Consider the following 24,499-nt stretch of genomic DNA (forward strand, 5'->3'; position numbering starts at 1 on the left):
GAGTTTGATTCGTTTCTAGGAGCAGGTGAACTGAAACAAACATTTTGTTGTTGTTTTACTGTGTAGTTCCCAACCTGTCTCGTTATTTATTTATTTATTTATTTATTTATTTTGTACGGAATGAACTAGCATTAATGTGATTTCAGGATACGTTTGATTCCTGTAAGTTTGAAGTAAAAATCATTTGTTGTGTTGCAGGGCTGTTGTTGAGTGAATCTCAATGAGTGTTGAAGTAACGTTATCTCTGGTGGTGACTGGCTTGTACATCGGCATGTTACACAGTCACACACGCTGACACAACAGCGTTCACTAGGCGCAGCTGCCATCATTTCGTCGGCACATTTCCCTCAGCAGGGAGCAAAATCCCGATTTCCTGTCAACACCACAGCCGTTCAAAGCGAGAGAGTCGTTCTTGCTCGCACATTGATAGAGAGGCTATCGTCAGCTCTGCTAAGAGTCCGACACTGAATGGTGAGGCAAAACGATTCGGTAAAGGCACATAGTGTTGATTGAAATGCCCGTGTAAATGACTATAATGTGCTCCTTATGTGATATTTGAGCCGTCTTGCGTGTTGTGCCGCTGCTGTTCGCTTGCTGCTAGCCGCTGAGGTGACATCACAGGCCGGGCTGGACGCGGCCTGGTTACCGCTGCTAGCCGAATGATTGACAGCCTGTCAGCTGCTAACAGTCACGGTTTATTTAGCTCGCCATTGTCGGCTTTCCTTTTTCTGTGTTGTGTAAATCACACGGCGTTTTGCTGGGCGTTGAACGCGTCTGATTGAGCTGCAGTGATTAGCTAGCTCATAGCCAGCTGACAGTTTTGCAGCAGAGTCCGAGTGGTCGTGGATAATCTGGGAGGACTCAGCATCAGCATCCACACTGTGCGGCTCCTCTGTGGCCTGCTGTGGCGGCCGCCCTCCCATTGCTGTGGCTGTTACTGTTTATAACACGAAACTGGGCTCAGGTCAATGCTAATGAACCCCTTGGTGACCAGTATCAACACACTGGCTTCTTGGTCGCAGTTGTTTGTAGCCCACGTACAGCTCTTCAAAAACATGCAGTGTGTTCTTATATGACAACAAGTCGTGTGAGGATTTTGCTTGATGCTGCTGTGGCTATCCAGGTATCCACGTTTCTAATTGCAAAAGATGGATATTTTGTTACATTTGTTGCATAATGTAACGTTAATATGTAACATAAGAGTTGTCTGGTTCTTTCTCTGTTTTCGGAAATAATGCCCAGATAGTGATTGTTGCTATTGTGTGGACTTTCCCACCTTAAACAACTCCTATATCTTAAAAAAAAAAAAAAAAAAAAAAATCTGTGTATCATGAGTGACTGGTGTTTGTCTGATCTCACAGTGAGCTGTAGTTTACTGCTGTTCTCCAGGTTGTTTCTCCCAGTTTCTCTGTTCAGCTGTTTTTCCATCCACCCACATTCATGCTGAATTATGTCAAAAAAAAAAAAAAAAACGGTCCCACATCAGCTGCCAACAAAACAAGCATTTAGACTACACAGTTTCTGTCCTTGGCTGCTTGTTTTGCTGCCTCTCTCCTAAGAGGATGCCATCACCCCTAAAATCTCTTGGCTGTATGCGCTTATCTCATGCAGAGATTTTACAGACATTGATAACTAGGTTTATGAATGAGTGATGTTCTTGGTCTGTTCAAACTCATGCAGAAATATAATTAATTAGCCATTTTCCTAACTGTTTTACCAACTGTGTTTGTCATGGCCATACTAGACGTCATGATGCCTGCTTTTCCAATGAGTAAGTTAGGATGTATTGCATAGTTGAGGTTAGGTAGCAGTGGCTGGCCTTGTTGTTTTTGAACAGCCCACCAAAGCACCCGTGAGAAGCCAGGAGGTCCTGGATCTCCAGAGGAAGCCAGTGGCATGCACTTTTCCCTTCTGGTTCTCAGGATGCAGGATGGGCTGATCAATAGGACCGCCTGCCTGTGTCTAGACTCAACTGGCTGCCTTGGATAACACCTCAAAGGGAAAGCTTGGATTACTTGGGAAACTTTTCCTCCTTGTACACTGTAAATATTTTGCTGCCTTTAGCTGCTCTCTCATGCTTGCTAAGTGTGTTTCCCCTACTCTGGTTCAGAGCACACACCCCTGTTCTCTTTCCCTGCTGTTTGATCTTTGATGCAGGCCTGACTGTTTAAAGAATATCAAAGAGAGCCAGGCCTACTATAGCTTAACCTCACCAGGAGGATAAGTCTAAGCCTACTTTTAAGAACATGATTCATGTTATTTTCAAAAATGTTTTTCAGAACACTTTGGCCTAGTAGGCTGGTTTTATAAGCACACATTTCCAAAACATGAAATATATCTCCTCTCATAACTGAGGTTAAATATTTTGTCATCTGTGTCATAGGCTTGAGTTCACGGTATCATTTGAAAACGTTTAGTTCTACTTAATAGCTGGATACCAGAGGCCTAATCTGTATCTGACTTTTAGATCATCGTCACACTTAAACCTCTGGCCACTCCAGAACACACTTCCTCTCTTGGCATGTTGCTCTGCGACAGTGGATAGAGACATGCTGTAATAGCTTTCTCTCTTTTTACACACAACCCTGATACCATCGCTGCTTTGTCATGTGATTGTTACTGTGGTTTAGGGTGAGACAGCAGGATAGCACGCAAAAACGATTGAGATCTCACATTGAATGATATGTTGTCTTTTACTTGGTGAAGATTTACTGGAGATAGATATGAAGAGTGAACTCAGCAATTTCTCGACCTTGGGAGGAGGCCTCAGCTGCCATGTGGAAATAAAAAAGATGATATAACTGCAAATCCTATCCTTAGTTTGCCCTTATTAAAGAGTTGAGCCTTTTTCTCTGAACCTGTGCGACCTCTCACTCACTGTTTTACTCTCTATTTTCCCTCCCCCTTCTCACCTCTCTGTTTGCAGGTGAGTGGCTGGTCAGCCAGCCACGTCCAGCCCTCTGTTGCCATGGACGCCTGTGCACGTATCCGAGGAGTCCCACTAAGGACCAGAGCCTCCATCCGGAAAGAGGTTCATCTGTGAAAATACTCATTTCATTATTTATTCACTTTGGATGGGAGGTGGTGTTGCTATGTCTAAAATGTCTTTGCATAACGTTTTCAAGCTCTCCTCTCCAGTGTTGTTTTATGTACCCCTTTACATCTGTCTGTAACATGTTTCATATCCAGCTTTGGTATAAATTACTGTTTGATTTTAGCTGGATTGCATTTATACCTGACATGAAAAACCAGTCATCACTGGTGTCAGGGTTTACTTTAGCCAGAACAAAGTGCAGTTGAAGAAGTGCAGATGAATATATTGTCAGCCAAATCTCCAGTGGGAAATATGCCAAGTAAATAATGTAATTGATTACTGCTTTGAGCAAGTATGCGAGGGACACTTTCTGTTCTGTATTTATATCTGCCAGGTGGCAGCCTGGAGGGGACCGAGTGTTTGGTCGTGTGTGTGTGTGTGTGTGTGTGTGTGTGTGTGTGTGTGTGTGTGTGTGTGTGTGTGTGTGTGTGTGTGTGTGTGTGTGAGTGAATGTATGATCCAGACCTCGCGGTTGTGGTGATTCAAAACCTTTGAAAAACGTTTGTTCTTGCTGCCACTGTTCCCTCTCCTCATTCATTCTCTAGCTTGCTCGACCACCACTGCTCTCTTTCTCTTTCTCTCTCTCATCCGGAGGGGATATTGTTTTTTGTCGGGTGTGTCTGGCTATGTGTGTGTATCTGTCCTAGTTGATGGGCATTTCAAGTAAAAATGATATTGACTGGGAACTATTTGACCATTCTTTGAAAACCGCAACCCTCTAGTTCTTTTTAAACTGGTTCCATTGACCTGAAATTTATATCAGGTCATGTGCAGAATGTGCAGTTTCAGAGAAGCGCTGAATGAAGTTGACAGCTATAGACAATGGGAGACACACATAAGCTCCATTGTTTAATTCAGGTTTAATTCATCCCTCACACAACTGAAAATGAATTACCACTACTTTAACTAAATAGCCTTTAATATAGGCTGTTTATCAAAGAATGATACAAAATATGCATCCAATAGTTCTTCTGCCTGGCCGCAATTCAGGAATATCACCAGCCATATTTCCCATTAAAAAAAAAAAAAAAAAAAAAAAACCTAGCATAATCCCTTGCAGGTATACACATTGAAATCAGGTTTCCCCTCCCAAAGCACAGATTGCAGTTTACATTTCTTCCACTTATAATATTCATGTCCTTTTAAAACTCACCGTTAAAAAACTTGCCTCACTTGTTGGTTTACTTTTGGAGAAGTTTGCTCAAATCTTAGCTGCTTTGACTGGAGGCACATGGCATTTATACTTTGATTTTTTTTTTTTAGCATTAAAATGGATTAGTGATTGCAAAGTACTACTTTCAAAACAGTAACAAATGACTTGTTAAGGTGTAAACAGATGTGGGGAAAAGAAATTGGTTTGTATCTTAATAAACACTCTTCAAATGTGAGATTAATGACGTGACTGTAAAAATGGATTATTAAACACATGTACAAGAGAAACGTAGAAATCTGAAATGTGATTAGGAGGAGCTGGCTTTAATTTACCAGCATTCTCTATGCACCATGACCTAAGCCTGGCTCCAAGAAGCATGGTAATGGATGGTTTGTTACCTCATGGATAGTTAGCAGCTTCAGGCCCCTCCAGTCAGATATCTAGGTTTCTTTTTTTAGGTCTTGCCTCCTTTGCTCACAGCTGATCACACATCCTTGCTCACGCACTTAAAGAGTTTTTGGCAGAGGTTGGTTATTGAAACACTGCCAAAAATTTCCTCATTTGAAATTGACATGGGGAAGTGTACAAATGTGTTTAATGCTTGCAAATATTGAGTCACAGGTTTGTGAAGGTGTGTACCACTGCATGTTTACAGCCCTTTTCCACATTCTGAAATCATGCATTACAGCTTTGGATTCCTTTTTAAGTTATAGATCCCTTTTCATCGCTAGGATCTTCTTGCACAATCTTGCGGTCATTTGTTGCACTTCTGAAAATAGTTCTTGGAAAATACAAATCTGTTTTTTACATTCAAATAATTTTGGCAGGGAACTGCCTTCACGGGTCAAAGGTTACCTCTGAGCAGATGCACAAATAGTTGATCTCCTCTGTTTCACATACATCTGTCCAATGCAACTGTTACAGAAAAATGCTAGCAGATTGAAAAGAATATTTTTGTTTTTCATGAGGTCTATCAGGTTACCTTATATTTATAACTTATCCAAAAACTTCTGCATTTGTGTTTTGCAGACGGTGCGTGACAGCGGGTCACAGTGTGTAAAGAGCCTTTTGAGGAGCAAAAAGGAGCTGTGTAGCATAGGCCTCGAGTTGCAGACCAGGGAGACAGTGAGACTGACCGAGGTTTGTAATACACACATGCACACAAACCTTAGTCATGCAGAAATATGAGACTTTTAACATTAACCGTCAGTTGTTTCTCCTTCAGCTCCATTTTGTGTGTCTGCCTGGTCACTGTGAAGGGGAAGATGTCACTCTACAGGTGAGCATTACTTGTTTAATCATGAATGTAGTGAATGAAAAGAGACCAAGCACTATATTTAATACCCTTGTTACACTTGTTACACTTGTTGATGTAGGATTGATTCTCCTGAGTTCTGGGTAAAGATCTGTTCTTTAACTCCATTATTGGAATGCTCAACTGTGGACCAGCAGTCTGCCAGGTGAGCCGGAGGTTAATGTCCCGTTCTCCTTCCCAGGCTCTGTCATCTCTGCCGGGGGAGCTATGTGAGCTACTCAGGTCCCTCCACATCCATGGCCTCAGGAATAATGAGGTTCTGCTGCTCAAAGATTCCCGAAGACTGGCAGAGCGCAAGGATGCTGGTGTTCAGGTAGATGACATGCGCTCTGTGTCGAAGGAGTGATCTCAGTTAGCATGTTACATAAAACAGAAGTGAGCAGAAAGTGGAGGGAGAATGAGGGAAGTAAGAGTGAGCAAGTACACAGGCCTCAGTTCCTCTGTGTGCAGCGAAAAAATTCACATTTAACACGGCACACAGTCTTGGCCTGAGTGTTTAAAAATCTTGTTTTCCTAGAAACATGTAAACGTTCCCTAGTCGCCACTTGTTTCTGAAGTATTTTGACGTCAGAGACGTCAAACAAGACAAATAAGTTTACTTGCCCTAGAAACATGCAAAATTGCTTCACCCATTTGCCAGAAGTATTCTAGTTGTTTTAACTCTGAAAATATGGAATTGTAGACTAAATGACATTTTAAGATGGACATATTTTGTAAAGTCTTCCCAAAATTCCTTTTGTTGACTGTTAAATGCTTTTGTTTTGTTTTCCTTGGGTCATGGCCTTGTCCCTTGGTGCATGTAAACATCTCTAAGATGTCTTTCTCATCTGTTTGGAGAAATGCAGGTGGGAGAGACAAAGTTTTTTTTGTTTTTTTGTTGTTTTTTTTGTGAGAAGCCCACAGCCTTCTCCTTCCTGGTGCTGTGTGCTTTGCTTGAGTTCAGAGAGGCCCTGCGGTCCACTCTGTGGCTTTTGTTGTCAGTTTGTGCTGCAGACAGCGAGACTGCCCGCCCCTCTGCTGCATAGATGGAATGGGCGCAAAGTGATTCTTTATTCTGCATATGCAACATATCAACCAGCAATCAGAGTACAGACATAACAAGGCACTTCCAGCCCTCCTCCCTCCTTCCAGTAAGACTAGGAGAAAGAAAACTTGCGTGTGAGTTCTTGCTGGTTTGCAAAAGCCAAACGCTCTCTGGCCTGGGTCTCACCTGGCATTAACATGCTTCTTGGATGATCTAACCACAGGTGGACACCTCTAAATACATCAGCTTACACCTGGCATTAGAATGTGTCTCCACATGGGTCTCGAGTTGTGATCAGATCTCACCTCGCTGTTCAGTATGCAAATAAACATACATACATCACATAAATAAACAAATAAATAAACACATACAGAAACGTGGGGAGAGAGCAGCAAAAGTTGAAACTCATTCTTAAAACTTCTTAAGTAAATGTAAATGTTGGAACGCTAGAGCTTGAAATTTGCAACCTGAACCTGACAACCCGAAATTAACTTGAACCTAAAGTTGAACCTGAATGTGCAAGTGGGCGGGGGGTTCTGCACAGTTGTGGGTCTGATGTGTGCCAGAAATTAGGAGGTTAAAAAAAAATGAAACCCAGAGGTTGCTTTGGTGAAACAAGCAACATGTAGAGAGCCTGTGTTTATACACAGTAAACAGCTGTTTTATAGCCTACCAACATTCTTTATTTCATTGTGGAAAAACAAGCTAAACCATCTACGAGTCAAGCTTAACTTTCTTTACCTTCTTCCCTTTTGTTTTCTCTCACTCTCTTTTTCCTACCATCCTCTCTCCCTCACCTCTCTACAGTGCCGTTTGAAGGCAGTGTGTGTGCTGAGGCACAATCCCAGCCCTACCTTCTGCCCTCAGGCCAGTTTAGCTTCTGTGGTGGGCTTGCTGGGGCGCTACATGGCAGGTGTTCGCTATGCTCTGGAGCTGCAGGCTCTTCAGAGGGGCACAGCCGAGCCCCAGCCAGCCAGAGGAGATGACACCAACCAGTCAGTCTCATCAATTGAGGATGACTTCGTCACAGCCCTGGAGCATCTGGAAGAGGACGATACAGGAGACACTTCCTGTATGTGCACCATCTTAAGTAATATTCAGTCTAACCCTAACCCTAACCCTAAAATCGTTTTTAGAATAGAGTTTTGTTAAACATGGCTTATCTATTCATCTTTTTTATAAGAAATGGCAGAACAAGTATGTCCTTCTTTTTGCTGCTAGATGGCAGTGATATGTTATTTTTCAGTTGGGATGCATTCTTTCCAACCTTTGTTTGTAATCAAGATGAAGTGGATCTTTGTGTGACTGATTTTGTCTTTACTAAGCCATCTTTTTTACACTTTTCGCTGTCATGATTTTTCCACTTACTTGCTGTATAATGTAGGGCTGAACGATTTTAGGAAAAGATCTGATTGCGATTTTTCTGGCAGATATTTCGATTTCGATTTTATTCGCGATATTTCTTCAAATCAAGCTTCAGTGCAATATTCACCATGTACAGTAACAAATTTAAAACATGACAGAAAATTACATCATTCCATCAAAACATTAAATGCTATTTACTCTAATGCAAGGATGAATCATAAAAAGATAAGAATTGCTTCCAGCATGTATTTACTGCCAAGAAACATGCATGTACATTCTTTAAAGTCCTTGACTAACAGCAGCAATTACAACTGAAGAACTAAAAGAGCCATATTTGACTGTCTTATTTTTAAAAAGTAGTGCAAAAAATCCTTAATTGTGTATAGTTGAAAACATTTAATAAAATACAAAATAATTTAAAAAACGGTGTTGAATAAGTAATAAGACTCCACATTTTTCAGCTCTGCTACAACTTTTTCCTCACACTCTGCATACAGCTGTGGGATGGCAACCTGGCTGAAGTAGGTGCGGGAGGGAATCATATCTTCTGTCCAGCGTGCGGAGGAGGTTTCAAAATCTGTCTCTGGTAACCTTGTTAACAGACACCTGTCTTTGGCAATACAGCGTGTTATGGCAGTTGTTATCCCCCGGTGTCTGTGGCTGCTCTTTTCATACGGAGTTACACTAGCAAACAATGCTGTAATTGTACTGTGTTTGCTACAGTGGGCTTGAGCATCACTTTAACTCGACTTTTCACTGGACTTTTTGGTCATGCACTCGTCGTGGAAATGCCTGTGGTCATTTTTCAAGTGCTGGTCTAAGTTGGTTGTGTTGTCGCTGGATGTTGCAACTTTTGCTTGACAGGCTTTGCACAGTATATGTTTCTGGTGCACATCTGCAGTCTCAAACCTGAAATACTCCATGAAATATGACCGACGCCCTGCTTTTTGGGATTAAATCCCCTAACTCCACTTCTGGTTCAGCTGAAGCCATTTCAAAACACGTTATTTAGGGACACCAACTTGTTGTTACTGAGTGTGTATGCCGTCGCTTGGACAATGGTTGATTGGTTAGCGTGACCTGTCCACGTGTAGCATGCAGCTTCTGATTGGTGAGCTTGACAGGGCATGACGGTAGGATGGTAGGGAGACAGCATGTATGTGTAAAATAGTTGACACAACAGATCCCGGGTCAGTCAGGAGAGCTGCAAAAAAACGCAGCTTTTGCGATCTCAAGATCGCACTGTCTGAAATCGCAATTTCGATCAGAAAGCGATAAATCGTTCAGCCCTAATATAATGTACATAATGAGTCTATTTCACTTCTCCCCTTCTACAATGTCTCCACAGCTGCAGCTCCCTATCAACATGGTAAAAAACGTGACGTAGCATCCCAGACAGTACCAGCTCACAAGAGACGAAAGGACCTGTCGGGCTCCCGTATTATTATTAGCTCCTCTTCCAAGAAGTCGTCAACCAAACGCAGGTCAGGTCCCGAGGTATCTGTCACAGTGCAGAGGTCATCAGGCACAGAATCCCAGTGGACTCATTGTAACCCTGGAGCTTGTCTCCCCTCCCCCTCGACCCATGTCAGTGAATCAGATGAGTCAGACTGTTCTAGCCCCAGCCCTATCATATTCCTGGATGAGGTGGGATACCAGAAGAGCCTGCTGGCTAAGTTGGACATACCCCAGGTGCCAGGAGGACCCATAGAGCGAGTGGAAGACTCAGACTCTGAAGTCAGTGAGTTCTTTGACAGCTTTGATCAGTTTGATGACTTGGAGGACCTGAGCTCAGAGAGCTGTACTCTCACCCTGCCTCTGGATGCCACCAGTGCCCCTACCAAACAGAAAAAGAAGCCCTCTGATACCAGTACCAATGGGTCAGGGTCCAAATACGTGTCCAGGGGCTGCTCAACCAAGGGCATGAACCCTCACCGCTTTGACCAGCCCACCCTTCCTGCCAATGTGAAGAAACCTACTCCTCTTAAACCAGGGTCTCCCTACTCACCCCACACTGAGGTGCCTGACTCCCCCCGGCCAGTGCAGACGTCCTCCGAGGAGAATGGGGGTCCACTTTTCAGCCCTGTCAGCTCATCTGCCTTCAGTCCTTTGGGGGACTCTGGTGGGCCACTGGAGTACTTCTGGAAGACTGATGGGGATGGAGGGGATGGAGGGGACTGCTCAGAACTGCGTAAACCCCAGGATCTTTGCTCTCTGTATAAGACCTACTCAGACTTTGCAAGCAGTCTGTCCAAGGAGATTCTGGGGTCGGTGTGTGGCTACCAATCTCCTGTTGACATAAATGACAACAAGAATCTGAGCTGTGTTTGCCACAAGGAATTCCAGAACCCTTCAGGCCACCTGATGAAGCTCTCAGAGATACAGGAGACAGTGACAGTGGCCAAGTTGCAGCAGAAGTCCCACTCTCTGAAAGATGGCATTCAGAGGTTTGCCACAGACCTGGTGGAGATGAGCCTGGGCAGCGCCCTGCGAGACCTCCAGAAAGGTGTGTCATCCTGCACCACCACCCTCTGTCACTTGGCTGCCAGACTCACCTCCTCAGTGTTTCAGATGGCCTTCCATGAGATTGGCATGCGTCATGCCTATGTGCTCAAGGAGCGAGCCATCAATGGCTTGGCTGGCTTCCTGGTTGGAGAGGCGGTGTCCGGAGCACTGAAAGAGTTTCTGACAGTCAAAAAACAGATCTTCCACAGCACAGTTACACGCTTTGCTGCTGACCTGGCTGAGGAACTGGTATTTGAAGGCATAATGGAGGTATGTCAGTTCTCCCACCCCTCCACCCCTCTCACCTCTAGTGACTGGTCCTTTGGGCGTAGATTAGAGGAAGAGGAAGAGGAAGAGGTAGTATCCTCCTATGCTTCTGACTTGTCTGAGTCAGTTCTCCAGGAGGCCTTTATAGAGCTCTCCCAGGCTGACGTTGCATTCACTAGCCAGGCGGCTATCAGCGTCTCCCTAGATAATATCTGCTATGTCAGTGCACAGGACACCAGCACTCACACCTGCAGTACCTCTGATAGCCAACACTTTCTTCATGCCAGCTCAGCTGCTGCAGCCCCAGGGCCCTCAGGAGAGGATGGGGCCTGCACAGTTAAGAAAGCCCTGTTCACTGTATCAGGCATGGCCAGCTGTGTTCCTGTGCCCCAGGCAGGACAAGCCCTCTCCCACCTCCAGACCTCTGAGGAGATCTGTCAGTATAAGTCCAGCACGGCCCACACTTCACAGACCAGCCCCAAGAGAAGTCTGGTGACAGTAGCCTCATCTGACACCACCACATCTACACAAACTGACCTCAGCAGCCATGGAACACAAACCCAGGCCCCTGGAGGAGACCAATCCCAAGGAAAGTCCCCCTTCCACAACTTTTCTGGTAACATGGTAGATATGATAGTGAGTGAAGCTTGTGAGCTAATAACCACAACCAAAATGAAAAAGAGTTTTGGTGACTGTGCTGACTTCCTAACTAAGACTATTGGAAGCCGAAGAGGCTCTTCGTCTAGGCCTGGTTCAATCAGTGACGAGGCCCCAGATTCCCCTTTGAGGCAGGGAGCTAGCAGGGAGAGCTTCAGATATGATAATAAAGACTGTGGGTATGTGAGTAAGGGACGCCCCGTTGAACAGGCAGCAGGTCACAGCTTTCACCACACTCCCTATCAGACAGGATATCAGAGCCAGGGAAGCACCAACTATGAGTTAGGCCTAAGGACCAGAGTTGTGGGAGAAGCTCATCCTGTTGTGATGAAGGATACTCTAGACGTTCCAGGTTCAGAAATGGGTGGACAAAGGATGATGTCTATCCCTGGAGATGACTCGGCCCCCAGCTCTGGCCAAAAAAACTGGTGGGACTCCGGGTACTCCCCCCTCAACTCCCCAGCAGCCCAGAGAGGTGTCTAAGGAGAAACAGATCAAACAGTTCTCCAAGAAGCTGAAAGGCAAGTTGGCTAAGGAGTTCTCCCCTGCTACACCCCCTCCAACCCCACATTACCAGCCTGAGCCTGGTCCAGGGCCAAAAGACACAACTCCAGAGGCAGACAAGGCTGACTTCATGCTCAAACTGATGAGATCTCTGTCTGAGGAGGCAGAGGGTGATGAGGAAGAGGAAGAGGACCAGGGAGAAGAAGCAGAGGGTAGTGCTGGTGATAGTACCAGACTTTTTGAAACGAAAGGTCGCCGACCTGAACTGAACCTGATGTCAGCTCGCAGAATGTCAAACAAGGAGGCCCTTCACTATGCTGAGCGGTTGGCATGTCATATTGTATCAATGGCAACAGAGATGGACACCCTGGGAGTGGCAGAGGAAAAGGGTGAGACAAGCAAGGGGAGTGAGGGGAGAAGAGACAGTGTGGCTCAGTTCTCAGAGCAGACCTTAAACTCTTTGTGGGTATATGCAGGTGAGGTGGCGGGAGAGGTCATCAGTGATGTGAAGAGGATGGTGGGCTCTGGACAGCAGTGCCCCCATCACAGAGCTCTCAGGAGAAGAAGCCTGGACAGATCTGGCTCTGAATGTCTCCATTACCACCACCACCACCACTACCCCAGTGCAGACCACAACAAGGACTGGAGGGTGGGGCGGCTGGCTGAGCAGTGGTCTTGTGACCTGCTGACCTCTGCCTTACTTCCTCCTGCCTCCATTTCCTCTACCAGTTACAGCTCCAGTTCAGGCCTATCTTCAGAATACCCCAGCTGTGAAAGTGTGACAGATGAATATGCTGGCTACCTCATTAGGGTGCTGAAAAAGGAGGGAGGCAGCAGGGAGTTGGTCCTAGATCAGTATGCGAGCCGTTTGGCCTACCGCTCCATCAAACTAGGCCTGGCCCATGCTGCACGCAAGATGAAGCAGAGGTCCTCCACCACTCGTCTCCACTCCTCCAAGTCCTTACCAGATGGATGGAAGGGTCCTAGCAGTGAGGCCTCCTCACCCATGGACAGAGCTGGGACAGGGGAGGATGGTCAGTGTAGTTGCAGGGACTCTGAGGAGCAGAGGGAATATGTAGATTTGGTAAACTTTGCAGAGTCCTTAGCATACAATATCACCTGTGATGTCACACGCAAGCTGCGCTTTTCTTCTGTACGTCTGCCTAAGTCTCTCACTGATTCCTGCCTTTATAAAAAATCCAAACTTGAGGATGTGGCTGAGAATTTAATCAGAAACTCCTTCTCCTGCCCCCTGTTATCCAAGGACAGTAAGAGCAAGCACTACCATAGTACAGGAAGCCTGTATGATGGAGGCTACAGCAGTGGTGTGATGCAGGTTATAGAACATTATGCCAGGAAGATAGTGGATGACACTCTGGAGATGAGTCTGGCTTCATCAGGACATCCAGCCAGGGAGCACCAGAGGGCCCAAGGCCAGGACAGACATTCCCATGCAGAGAGGTTGTCTGAGGGGGCAGCAGTGGGACCAACTCTGGGAGAGAGGACCTGCCGCTACTGTCAGGTCCGCGAATGTCCATACTGCACGAGGCCCAGCAGGCACTACCACCAACAGGCAAGCCAGAGGAGGAAAAGGGGGCAAGAGTGTGAAGCCAGAGCTGAGCGGCTCTCTGGCCTGGAGATTCCCAAAATCCACATCGACCTGGACCGCAGGGCAGCATTTGCTGAGGAGATGGTGTCTACGGCAATGGAGACAGCTAAGCGTGAACTGAGCAACACCAGCCTCAACGCTGACAGTGGCATCGGCCATGATGGGGCCAGCTATGCTGAAAGCCTAACTGCCGAGATCATGACCTCAGCTCTGTCCAACATCTGCCAGGCGGCCAACCTCAGGTACACACAACATGACTCACAACACCAGTAGCTTTCCATGACTGTCCTGTCCACAAGTGGCTCTGTATGGCAAAATTTGGTGTTCTTAGTGGTTTATGATAAATCACCCATGCATGGGATTTTTAGCAGTTTTGGTTTTCATTTACCTCTCCATGAAGTAATCTAAAACTCCTTTCCCTGTGATTCATAGCTTTGTCTTCTTCACACCTCTTCTGAACTAAACTCTGCCATTTTATAGTAGAGAGGAAGTTCAACATCATGACTGTTAATAAAAATATTTGTATAATTTCTCATGCCCTTTTTTGTCTCTCCGTCCATCTCTATGTGTCTGCAGTTCTCCAGGCAGGGAGGCCACTGAGTCAACTGTGTCCCAGCAGCTGAGCCTGAGTGTGGGTGACGACAGTCTGGGCAGCTGGTCTAACTTGAGCTTTGAGGACGATCACCCAGATGACAACAGCAGCTTCCTCCACCTCAGTGACAGGTAGAGTACACCGCTATTGACTCCCTCCACCATAATGTCATGTATAGTGCACAACATCCAGCTTCTAACCTCAGTGAGAGGTATAGTACGCTATTGCACTTTACCCGACACTTCACTCCCTAATCTGAGAAATAGATACATTGGCATAGATTTGATAGGTGCTATACAAACATTAAATTTAGTTAAGGAACTGTGTTGGTGTGACTTTAATGAATAACTGCGGTTCTGGAATTGTACAGTGATATTAGATCAACAAATTGGTTTCTTAACTAAGTTTCACAAATTTTATGTCTTGTACAACATCTGTTAGATCTATGCTTTTCATGATGTGGCTAGTAAATGTTTTTTGCTTGGCCGTGTAATTTATTGTTTTAACATGCACAAAATGATTTCTCTAGCACACTGAATGATTGACACTAACTCGCTTTGAATGTGATATGTTGACCCTGGTGTACTGAGGAATATGGTAACAAATCTTTAGAGAGAGGGAGTGGAATTTCTACCTTCATGTCATCCAGAACCAAAGCTGCTGGCACTGCTACTGCCAGTGAGAATTAAGTTTAGAGCAAGGTATCATTTTGTTATGCACTATTAATTTGACATTAATTAACACTTGGTTCATGTCCTTGGAGAAGGAGTTTAGACAAATACAGACACGTTCCTCTGTGGTTACTGTTGGTCTTGGTTGAGAAGGAGTCTCCTGTGGTTGTATGCGGACGTGAGGTTTCCCCAGATCAGCACAGGGCACAGTGTATGGTTTGGGAACCTGACTTGTACTCCATTGCCAAGAAGCAATTTTCTCTGATTTGTGCAAATATTGCATTACATATGAGTTCTCTCATGGCTTTGTTGTTATAGATTTTATATAGCTGTCTTTTGCAGCCAAGTTCCTCTGAGAATGTTTGTTGAATGCACCACAGGGGTGAGGACCAAGTCTAGTTGTGAGGGAACTGGCTTCCCTCCCTCAGATGACCGCCATCACACTGTGTATGTGTTTGTATCAGTGTGTGTGTGTTAGAGAGGTGGAGAGTGACAGTAAGAAAGTAAGAGGCATTCTGAGTTTTGGCTTACTCAGTGACATGGGCTCATACAGTCTCCAGTCAAAGGGTGGGAATCAGGCTGTTTGTACGTTTCTGGCACAGTCTGCTATCTCTATGGAAGCAAAGCTGATCAACATTCAAGATTCTTTCCCAAGATACTGAAAGAGCAGAATGTGTTAGCAGCTCGTTATTTTGGCCACCAGGGCCAAGTGAAGGTATCATAATATTTTCTAAAGGTGTGTCTTTGAGCGTTCTCTTCGCTCCAGGCGCTGTTTCCACAGGAACAAAGTCCAGCATGTGTAATTCATTAGCCTCTCTTCAAAAGCCTGCTCCAACCATTTCCGCTCAGCAGATGAAATAACGGAAGGAAAACCACCTTTGAAGGCTTACTGAGGCACAGAGTGCGTTGATCGACTTATGAACAAGCTGTCAGCATGTATCACTCAGGCAAACCACAGAGAGAAAGCTGTAGCTGAGGTAATGCAGATTAATGGTGGTATTTATAGCTATCAAAAATGTCCCTCCCTTCAACCTGCCCGTGTGTGCTGCACGCCACAGTATGCAGGTTCCAGCCAGCAGGCTAATCATTGACTAATTATAGAGAGAGTGTGTATTGTTATGCTGCTGTTACCAGCAGGGCGTCTTATTGGAATGCACAAGATTAATAGGATTAAGTGAAGACAAGAATGCAGTGATCTCACACTGTAGGCCTTTAGCAACATATTACCTTTATCAACAACAGACAAAAATCAGTTGGATGTGTTGGAAAGATATGCATCATTTAGAGAGAATGCTCCTCTGTTGTGAACCTCAGCTGTTTGTATTATGAGGTGAGGTGATATTAATTCAAATATGTGCAGCTGTCATTGTGTATTTTTTTTTTTTTTTAAGTTGCATAGATACTAGGCACAGTACATTTTAGCTGAAATATAACAGCTCATCTCTAACCCTTCTTTTGCAGTAGTTTTTGTGATAAAGACCCAAAGACACACCAGGCCCTCTGGGCAGATAGTCACTGTCAGTGTTATTGAGCAGAGCTGCCTGCCTTCTCTCCCCAGCAGCAATGGGAACAGCAGTAGCTGGAGCAGTCTGGGCCTGGAGGGGGAGGTGTGTGAGGAGCGCCTGTCTTTCTCCCCCTCTGACAGGTCAGTCAGCAGCTTGCTAACATGGCTAAGCTAACCAAATGCCGCTAAGCCATGGGGGCTCACCTAGAATGGGAAAAATAAAGATTTAAGGCATTAGGGCCCTATGAAATCCGTTTTAATTTTTTATTCCAGATTCGGTGTTTTCCATTTTATTTTTTCTGAATTATTCTTCTTTATGATTTAAGCACACTTTGTGATCTAATCATGTGGCGGATGTATACAATAGTTCAATAAGAAAAGATTCAAAATGTAATGAATATCAATGAATTTGCAACACAACATAGCACTTTTTCTTAGTCCAAGAAGGTGTTCCAATAGTTATAAAACTGTCGGTGTGTGTGTGTGTGTGTATGTGTACGTGTATGTTTACGTATATGTGTATGTGTATGTGTGTACGTACGTGTGTGTGGAAGAGGGACAGCAGTCAGAGGACAGAAGCTGCAGCAGTGTGCCTGTAAATGACACCAAAACACAACAGAGATTCTCAACAAAGATTTTTTTTCCCTGTTCGTTCAGCTTAGATGTTGTGAAAAATGCTTATAATGGTAGAGAAAGTCCAGATTTTTGTAAATTGCATCCACATCTTGGCAATCCATGATATTTTGCGTTTTACAGTTGATTGCGATTTCATTATCAAATTCCACAATTCCATCTGTGGTTTCTGCACCGCGGAAATCATAGGGCCCAAGGTGTAAGGCACTGAGGAAGCAAACCACACATCAATCAGTGGGAAATCTATTTAGCACCAAATGGTAACCAGAGTATTATTTAATCATATTAAAGCAAATTAAAACATTTAATTGTGGTATTTTTATTCACACTCAATCTCATACTAGGAGCCTCCAGCCCCTTGCATGGCCACAACAAGGCTCTGAATATGAAAACGCTTGAATGTAAATGGCTGATTCCACTTGTGTTTGTGCATGTGTGCGCTTGTTCATTGCTGCTAATGTTAGCGTGGGATGTATTGTTCCACTGTTGCTAATTATACATCGCTGGCATGTAGTTTTGTATGCTTGAGGCATGATTTTTGCCATTAGTGCCACCCTCTCCCTCCTAGCTCTTAGTCGTCCCGTGTTCACTGCTGCACAATCCAGGTACAAAAATGCCTAGTGAATGTCGAAAGCCTTCCTAGACATCCTTCTTCCGGAAAGAAAATCATATCACATTGAGCAGAGTCTCGATGTCTGTAGCCGTGGGCTGTGTCAACAAGACTGTGATTAACAACCTTAAAAGTGGAGAAATGACTGTTTACCTGTTGGCACGTCACACAGCAAATATTTACACAATTGACGGTATGGATGTTGAGTAGATTTTCAAAATGGAAAAACCTACTTTCACACTGTTCATAAAGCACTGTCAGGAATCTTCGCCTGCTAACTGACAGAAGGCATTAAGAAGGAATGTAAATTTACTGGAGCATAAGAAAACATTGTCTGGAATAACACAGCCGGCTTCCCTCAATGTCTTGTCTCCCAAGACGTCTTTTGATCAGGATTGCTGTGATTGCAGTGCTTGTGGCTTATCAAACCCCGCTGTGCTTATATTAAAAATAACAGCTTCTATGCATGCTTTAGTTTTAGCTCACTTGGCTCTTTCCCCTTTGCATGCAGTTTCCCGTCCTCGCTCCTCTCTACCCTCTCTCTAACCTGTGTGATATTTCTCACACTGCAGTGACTGTACAGAAGACAAGGAGACTGAAGTCAAAGAGGAATCCAGTGGTAAGGGTGTTTGCTATCTGCTCCACACAACAGTATGGCTAACAGGACCATTTACCTTTCAGTATTCTGCACTGCCTTTTTTTGAAGCTGTTAACAGAGCTTCCTAATTCAGTGGAATCTAACGGAGACCTCCTCCTAAAAATGAAGTATTTGGCATATCAGGCCAAATAAAACTGTCCGGCATAGCACACTTCTGGACAGCAGAGGGAAATTGGGAAAAGATAGGCCTCTCTCCTAATTTGAGGTCTTGTTCTTTCCACTGCTGTAGATTCAGAACAGTTGGCCTTGGCTCTGGCCAGCTCTGTCTGTCTGCCTGTCTGTGTGTGTGTTACAGTCGGGGATTTTACCACCCCCACATTCGGCCACACTGACGCTCATTCATCCCCTCCCTCGGCAGTCACTCTTCCTGGGCTGTCTGTCTGCGTGTGTGTCAGACGAGGAGCCCCCAGTGGGGCTCAGGCTCCACGCTGGGTCTAGTCTGGTGTGGGAGCGTGGGAACCCAGCATTGAGCAGAACAGGGCCGGGGGAACACGGGGCTGCTGCATGTTACCCATGGGGCAGCTGTCTGTCAGTGAGAGCTATAGCAGGGGAGGTAGTCATTTGTACATTGTGTGTGTGTGTACATGCATCAAAGTCTTAGAAGAGCTGTATTAGATGTGGAAGGAGAACAAGGAAAGAGTGCTTAGAAATCTAAATGATGATGATGATTATTAACTGAATTTGTTGCCTCTGTGTTGCAGGGACGCTGCGTGTGGACAGGACTCAGGTGCAGGCTCCCAGGGCCCTGCTGGTGATGGTGAACTCTGAAACCAGCAAACTTGGCCATGATCCTGAACTTGTGACCCTTGACCCCCAGTTCAGGAGCATGCTGCAGTGGGTGGCGGCCTCCATGGCCGACCTCCCGCAGGTCCAACTGAGTCCTGACCAAGAGCTCCAGCAGGTGATTGCTTCAGTCCATGACCCAGTTCATCAGCCATTACTAGGCATGCACCAATACCAGGCTAAAATGGAATATTGGTATTGGAAATTTTTACCCAAGATTAACATATAATAACAAAAGCTTTGGATAACATAACATTTTGTCTAATGACTCACAACTAAATGGCCCAGCTTACAATGCCCAGTGAAAGTAACAGATTGAATCAGTACTCAGTATAGGTTGATATTTAAAGTATCGGTATTACTGCATTACCTAGTCATTACCTCAGTCAGGTTTCCCACCATGGCTCTGTTATGTAATTCCAAGATTTTTCCATGACTTTCCACAAGTTGAAGTGCGTTCATGAAAAATTCAAGTACTTACTGGTTTGTTAATATTGTTTCTCATTTGGGGTTGCTGTGGCTTGCCGAGGTACTCATCCCAGTCATTTATTATAATTTCCTTGGCAATGTACCCTACCAATAAAGCTCAATTGACATTTGTAGGCTGTACTCAGATGGCCTGTCCTTTGATAATGTGAGTGAATGTTAACTTGGTTTGTTTACATCCGCATCCTGTGTGCCTGTACAGCTCCCAGCCGTGGTCCAAAGACTTCGAGAGAGGGAGTGGAGGGTGGGAGAGCTGCTGCAAGCCCTGCTGCGCTACTGTGAGGAGACCCAGTCCCACAGTCAGTCTCGGGCTCTGCCTCCGCCCACAGAGGAGCCACTCCCGGCAGGCACACAGCCCCAGCGCATTCCCCTCTTCCAGTGGCTCCTGGAGAACGCCTAGGTTGCCTGTCCTCCTGTCCCCTCCTCTCTTCTCTTCTCCTCTCGTTTCTTTCCCCGCTCCTCTCCGCCCCACCCCCCGATGCTCCCTCCAGCCCATCTGTGCATCCTGCCCTCTAGTGAGCACCACTAGTGTTGCACTGCAGTGCCATCAGTGTACAGTGATGTCTCACCTCGCCAAACGCCCTCACACCTACCTGTCACCTTATACAAGTGAACCGTTCTGTAGTTTAATATAGGGCTTTACATCCATTACTACCCCTAGAGGGCGCCATACCAATCAACTGATGTAATTTAGTCTCATGGCTGAGGGCGTGCATGTGTTTTGCACTGCATGCCGTGACCAAGACTAACTTCTGTTGTATTTTTTTCCACCTCCTGTTTTGTTGTTGCAGTTCTGTTTTGCTTAATATTGGGCTGCATATCATTTATGTTGATTTAGTGAGCTATCCTTCACACCCACCTACACTTCTGTTGTTGAAGCCCTCACACCTTGCTGCCCCTGTGCTTATGCTACAGAAAGAGGGTGATAGAGAGAGAGAGAGAGCTAGAGCGAGAGCGAGAGAGAAACCCAGCCCATCTGTTCCAGACAGAGACAGAAAGAACGAGGCAGTGAGTTGAGAGAAAGAGAATGTGTTTTCTGTTAGGGAATCCCCATAGCTGCTGGGCGGATGATGTCAAACCCACAGCTCACCTCTGTGGTGGTGTTTCCACATGTTAAGAGACCAACCACACATACACATACTACACCACACCCTTGCATTATCAGTGCCAGAAGGAATTCAAGATACATCGTATCACATCAAATTCTGATACAAGCCTGTTAATCCCCATAGTATTCCATTATTGTATTAATCCGCTCATCATTATGACATCATTCACAGTCAAATGTTTCTCTCCAGGACTGAATGCAAGTAAATTACTGGGATTCAGAGTCTCTTTCAGATGGGCTTTCCAGAATAAGTGAAACGCTAATGACAGTGGTTACCTCCACCCTCACTTTTGACCATATCTAAGTTATATAAATTTATAACACTGTAATTTGTGTTGATGATTGAATAAGACATTCATTTGACAAGACAGTGGTTTACAGTACTTGATTAAGTTGCCTCTTGCCAGTATTAATATTCCTGTTTTTGTTTTGCTACAGATCCAATGCCCTAACACTGCTTGCCTAGCAACTATTTCTTTGTTTATCAAAGTTAGTAAAATATATCTGTGTAAAGTGGATGACGTGACCTAAGGCAATCGCTATTAAGAAAGAATTGAATATCTTGAAGATAGAGTATGTCTAATCAAACATGAAATGCTGCTCAATGCTATGAAGGAAGCCATAATATTGGCTTTACATTGCCAAATGTAGCTTGTGTGGTGACTATCCTCCCCTCCAGGCAGTGGGGATGTTTCAGTAGTATGTGTGTAATATGGTGTGTAATATCTGTGTCAGGGCCCCACGTCCAGTTTGGGGAAGATCCAGTGACGCAGCTAGTGAATCTTTTTTTAATTAAAGGCATGTACTTCAGTCTGCACCTCTGAACCACAACACAGAGCATCCGCATAGTTCAGCCCCAGAATCACACATTCTGTCACCCACGCTCCCCAGTCACCTTGTGGAATGAAGGATTCTGGATACCACAGTTTCCACTCGATACCCCCCCTAACACATGCACACGCACACCCTAGTTACTCACCAAGCCCCAAATGTAACCCCACACGCCCAGCACTACCAGCGACTTTGCTGAGATGCACTTTTTTGATTTAGCTGAGCAGAGGCCGGGCATTTCCACTGCTGCCCTCAGGCCGCTCCTGGCTTCCTCCATGACCTCACACAGCATGGAGGAAGGTCTGCAACGCCGCCAGCACCAAGATTATGTTCGCAGTCAGTCAGTGTTCATATTTATATACCTTACGGATAAACCCTACCCCAACCGTCCCACCAAAGGAACATTGTTGATGTTTGTATTATTTTGGAAAGAACTGAAGATGATGTGAAGCTGTGCGGTCCTCATATTAGAGAACCGTGCTTACTGAGTTTGAACACTGTAATATACCATGGCTTTCCATCTGTTGTCATCACTATTATTATTATGATTATTATTATTATTGATTAACTATCGTTGATGGCGTTCATCTGCATGGCTGAATCTTCACTGACTTCTTCAGCTCCATGTTACTATTCTTATTAATGTATTGGCCTGTCACTGGCTGAGCTCCAGTGACTTTTCTCTGTCACCCTCTCCACACTGCCTCACAGTGTGCTGCAGGCCTCTGCCGATGCCTTGTCTGTTACCGCTAAATCTCTAGGCTGCCAAATGTTTCTGAATCGTAGAGGTGTTTCTCCTGTATGATATACTCTATGGCAAATCGATCACCACACCCATTTGAAGTTATATTTGCGAATCAACACCCACTACTCAAAATGATATTGGAGGACAGCGTTTAAAGAAGGCAAGCAGAGGTCTTGACCTGACAAGCGGGAGCGTACACATAGTATATCTTTGGTTTACATTAAAGGAATGTATTGAGAGTCGTGGACTTGACGAATGAAGAGAGTACACCACAGTATACAGATCCTCTCCCAGTGAGATTGTACAGAATGTTTAGCTGTTAATTTATGACTTTTCCTGGGCTGGTTCCACTGACCAGCCCACCCCCCCTCGTTTTTTGCTTTCTTTCTTTAGTGTACTGTACATTCCTATGCATCGCAGATGACCTATAGCGCTATATTGTTGTGTTGGTGAAAGCTGAATGTGTACCTGCAAAAAAAAAAAAAATCAACTCCATTTAGTAGCAGATAAGTCTATTTTGTTACTGTTGTTCCAGTGTTACTTTCTGCCTCTCTTCAACCACAGACAGGCAAAAATGTACCTTTACCGACTCCTGTATTTTTCCTGCTTCCTTGTAAAATCTTGCCAAATAAAGATATTTAATAAATTATGTAAGTTATATAACAGTGAGTTCACTACTTGTTCCCCTAGTGGCATTGCTAAATAGTTTACACATTCTAAGCTTGAAGTCAAAGCACTAAATTTGTCAATGTTAAAGCTCTGTGTGACAATAAAGCTTTTTCATGTGCTCTGATTTTTTTCTGGTCTCCTTTTGATTAATAGATCAAATACTTGTGTTGAATTTATATGATTATGAATTTTGTTTTTTTTTTCCCCTCTAGGTTTGATTGTTGGAAAAATGCACAATGACATAGTGACATTGTAAATACACAATTAAAAGAATGCTCATATTATCCCTTCAACAATATCTTGACAATGGCCACTGACGTTGAGGCAGAAGAAGGCGGAAAAAAACCCCAAAAAACAACTCATTTTCCAAAGAAATTCCCAAGGCACAACGTTTTGTGGTGAAAAAGATTAAAAAGCCTGTCTTTCTACCAACATGTTTTGACTTACAGGCTTTTATCAGGGTAATGAAGGCACGTTAAGTGATTACCATAATGAAGGCATGTCGCTGAAATGTGTCTGCGGTAAGCCAATGAAATAAAGGCTATTTAATCTCTTTCACCACAAAACGTTGTGCCTTGGGAGTTACTTTGAAAATGGCTTTTTTTTTTTTCACGTCCTACTTCCTCAACAATAAATAGAAGCCATTTTCACTTTATTGTTGAAAATGTAGCCACCAGTTGTCCAAGAGCACCCTTTTCGATCACACTATTCTAGCATTTTTTATACTCATGCTTAATAGTTTTTTTTTTAATTATTATTTTTTTATTAGACATGTTGCTGTGTGTGCCATCCTGCGGTCACTGCCTTGTAGCTGACCCTGCGTTTGACCTCAATACGATTAATTTTTCTCATTTTGCATCAGTGCAGCATCTTTTAGTGTTTGTCTCTTGTCTCTCATTTTCTCCTCGGCAAATAAAAACTTTGACTCACCCCTCCAAGATTATTGGCATATCATATTTACTTTGTTTATGTTGATTTGCGGCTGATTTCCAGTAGAGCACCGCCTCGCTGTTTACTGTAGATTCCTCAGTATCCAAACCTAAACCATCTGTCACTTCTCTGGCTGTGGCTGGCTCACCTCAATGTGTCTATGCTGCAGGTGCCAAAGGAAACACACAGGATCTGCATTTATCAAAGCTGCTCTCAACAACAGTGCTACAGTTCTTAAATATGCCTTTAAAACAGCCGCACAAAACAGCCATTGTTGCCGTGCGATTAGACAGGCCCCACACATGCACATGTATGTAATTAGGTAACGTTCACTACAATGGCCAGAGCCTGTCAGCATGCAGCTAACTGTGCTGTGAATGAATGGAGGTGTCTGTCTATAACAGAGAAAGAAGAAAGAGAGAGGGAGGAGGGAGGGAAAGCCTAATTGCAGGCTGTATAGTGAGACAGGAGATGAGGAATGTGTCGGAGAAGCACTTCTCTGATCTCTCGGATGGGGGGGAAGCCTGCTGACAGACATGGCAACGAGAGGCTCCCAAGCCAACCATACAAGGATAGATGTTGAGCTTGCGGGTGACCTGAGTGAAGTCATTTCCAGCAGGCTTTAAATTAGGGCATATGTGGGGGTGTGAAGAGATCTAAATCTCTGCAAATTATGGTGACCTCTGGGAGCACAAGAGTAGGCCGACTGAGAGGGTCTGCAGAGCTGGCATTTCCCCTTTCCAGCTCCTGAGCTACAAGTCAGATTAACGCCCGCTGGGTTTGGAG

At 44.6% G+C, this 24,499-nt stretch overlaps 1 protein-coding gene across 1 annotated transcript; it reads left to right on the forward strand.

Annotated features, from left to right (window-relative positions):
- The first annotated feature begins 344 nt into the window (after positions 1-344).
- akap11 (A kinase (PRKA) anchor protein 11) lies at positions 345-22,907 on the forward strand. Its single transcript, XM_030080163.1, is given in 13 exon segments — positions 345-471; positions 2,927-3,031; positions 5,277-5,387; positions 5,473-5,526; positions 5,744-5,875; positions 7,394-7,658; positions 9,300-11,793; positions 11,795-13,735; positions 14,070-14,216; positions 16,315-16,401; positions 18,076-18,122; positions 18,863-19,062; positions 19,633-22,907. Coding segments are annotated over 13 exon segments (5,784 nt in total). The 5' UTR covers positions 345-468; the 3' UTR covers positions 19,831-22,907.
- Positions 22,908-24,499: the final 1,592 nt, after the last annotated feature.

The sequence above is a fragment of the Myripristis murdjan genome, chromosome 21, assembly GCF_902150065.1.
Source record: "Myripristis murdjan chromosome 21, fMyrMur1.1, whole genome shotgun sequence".
Lineage (NCBI taxonomy): Eukaryota > Metazoa > Chordata > Actinopteri > Holocentriformes > Holocentridae > Myripristis > Myripristis murdjan.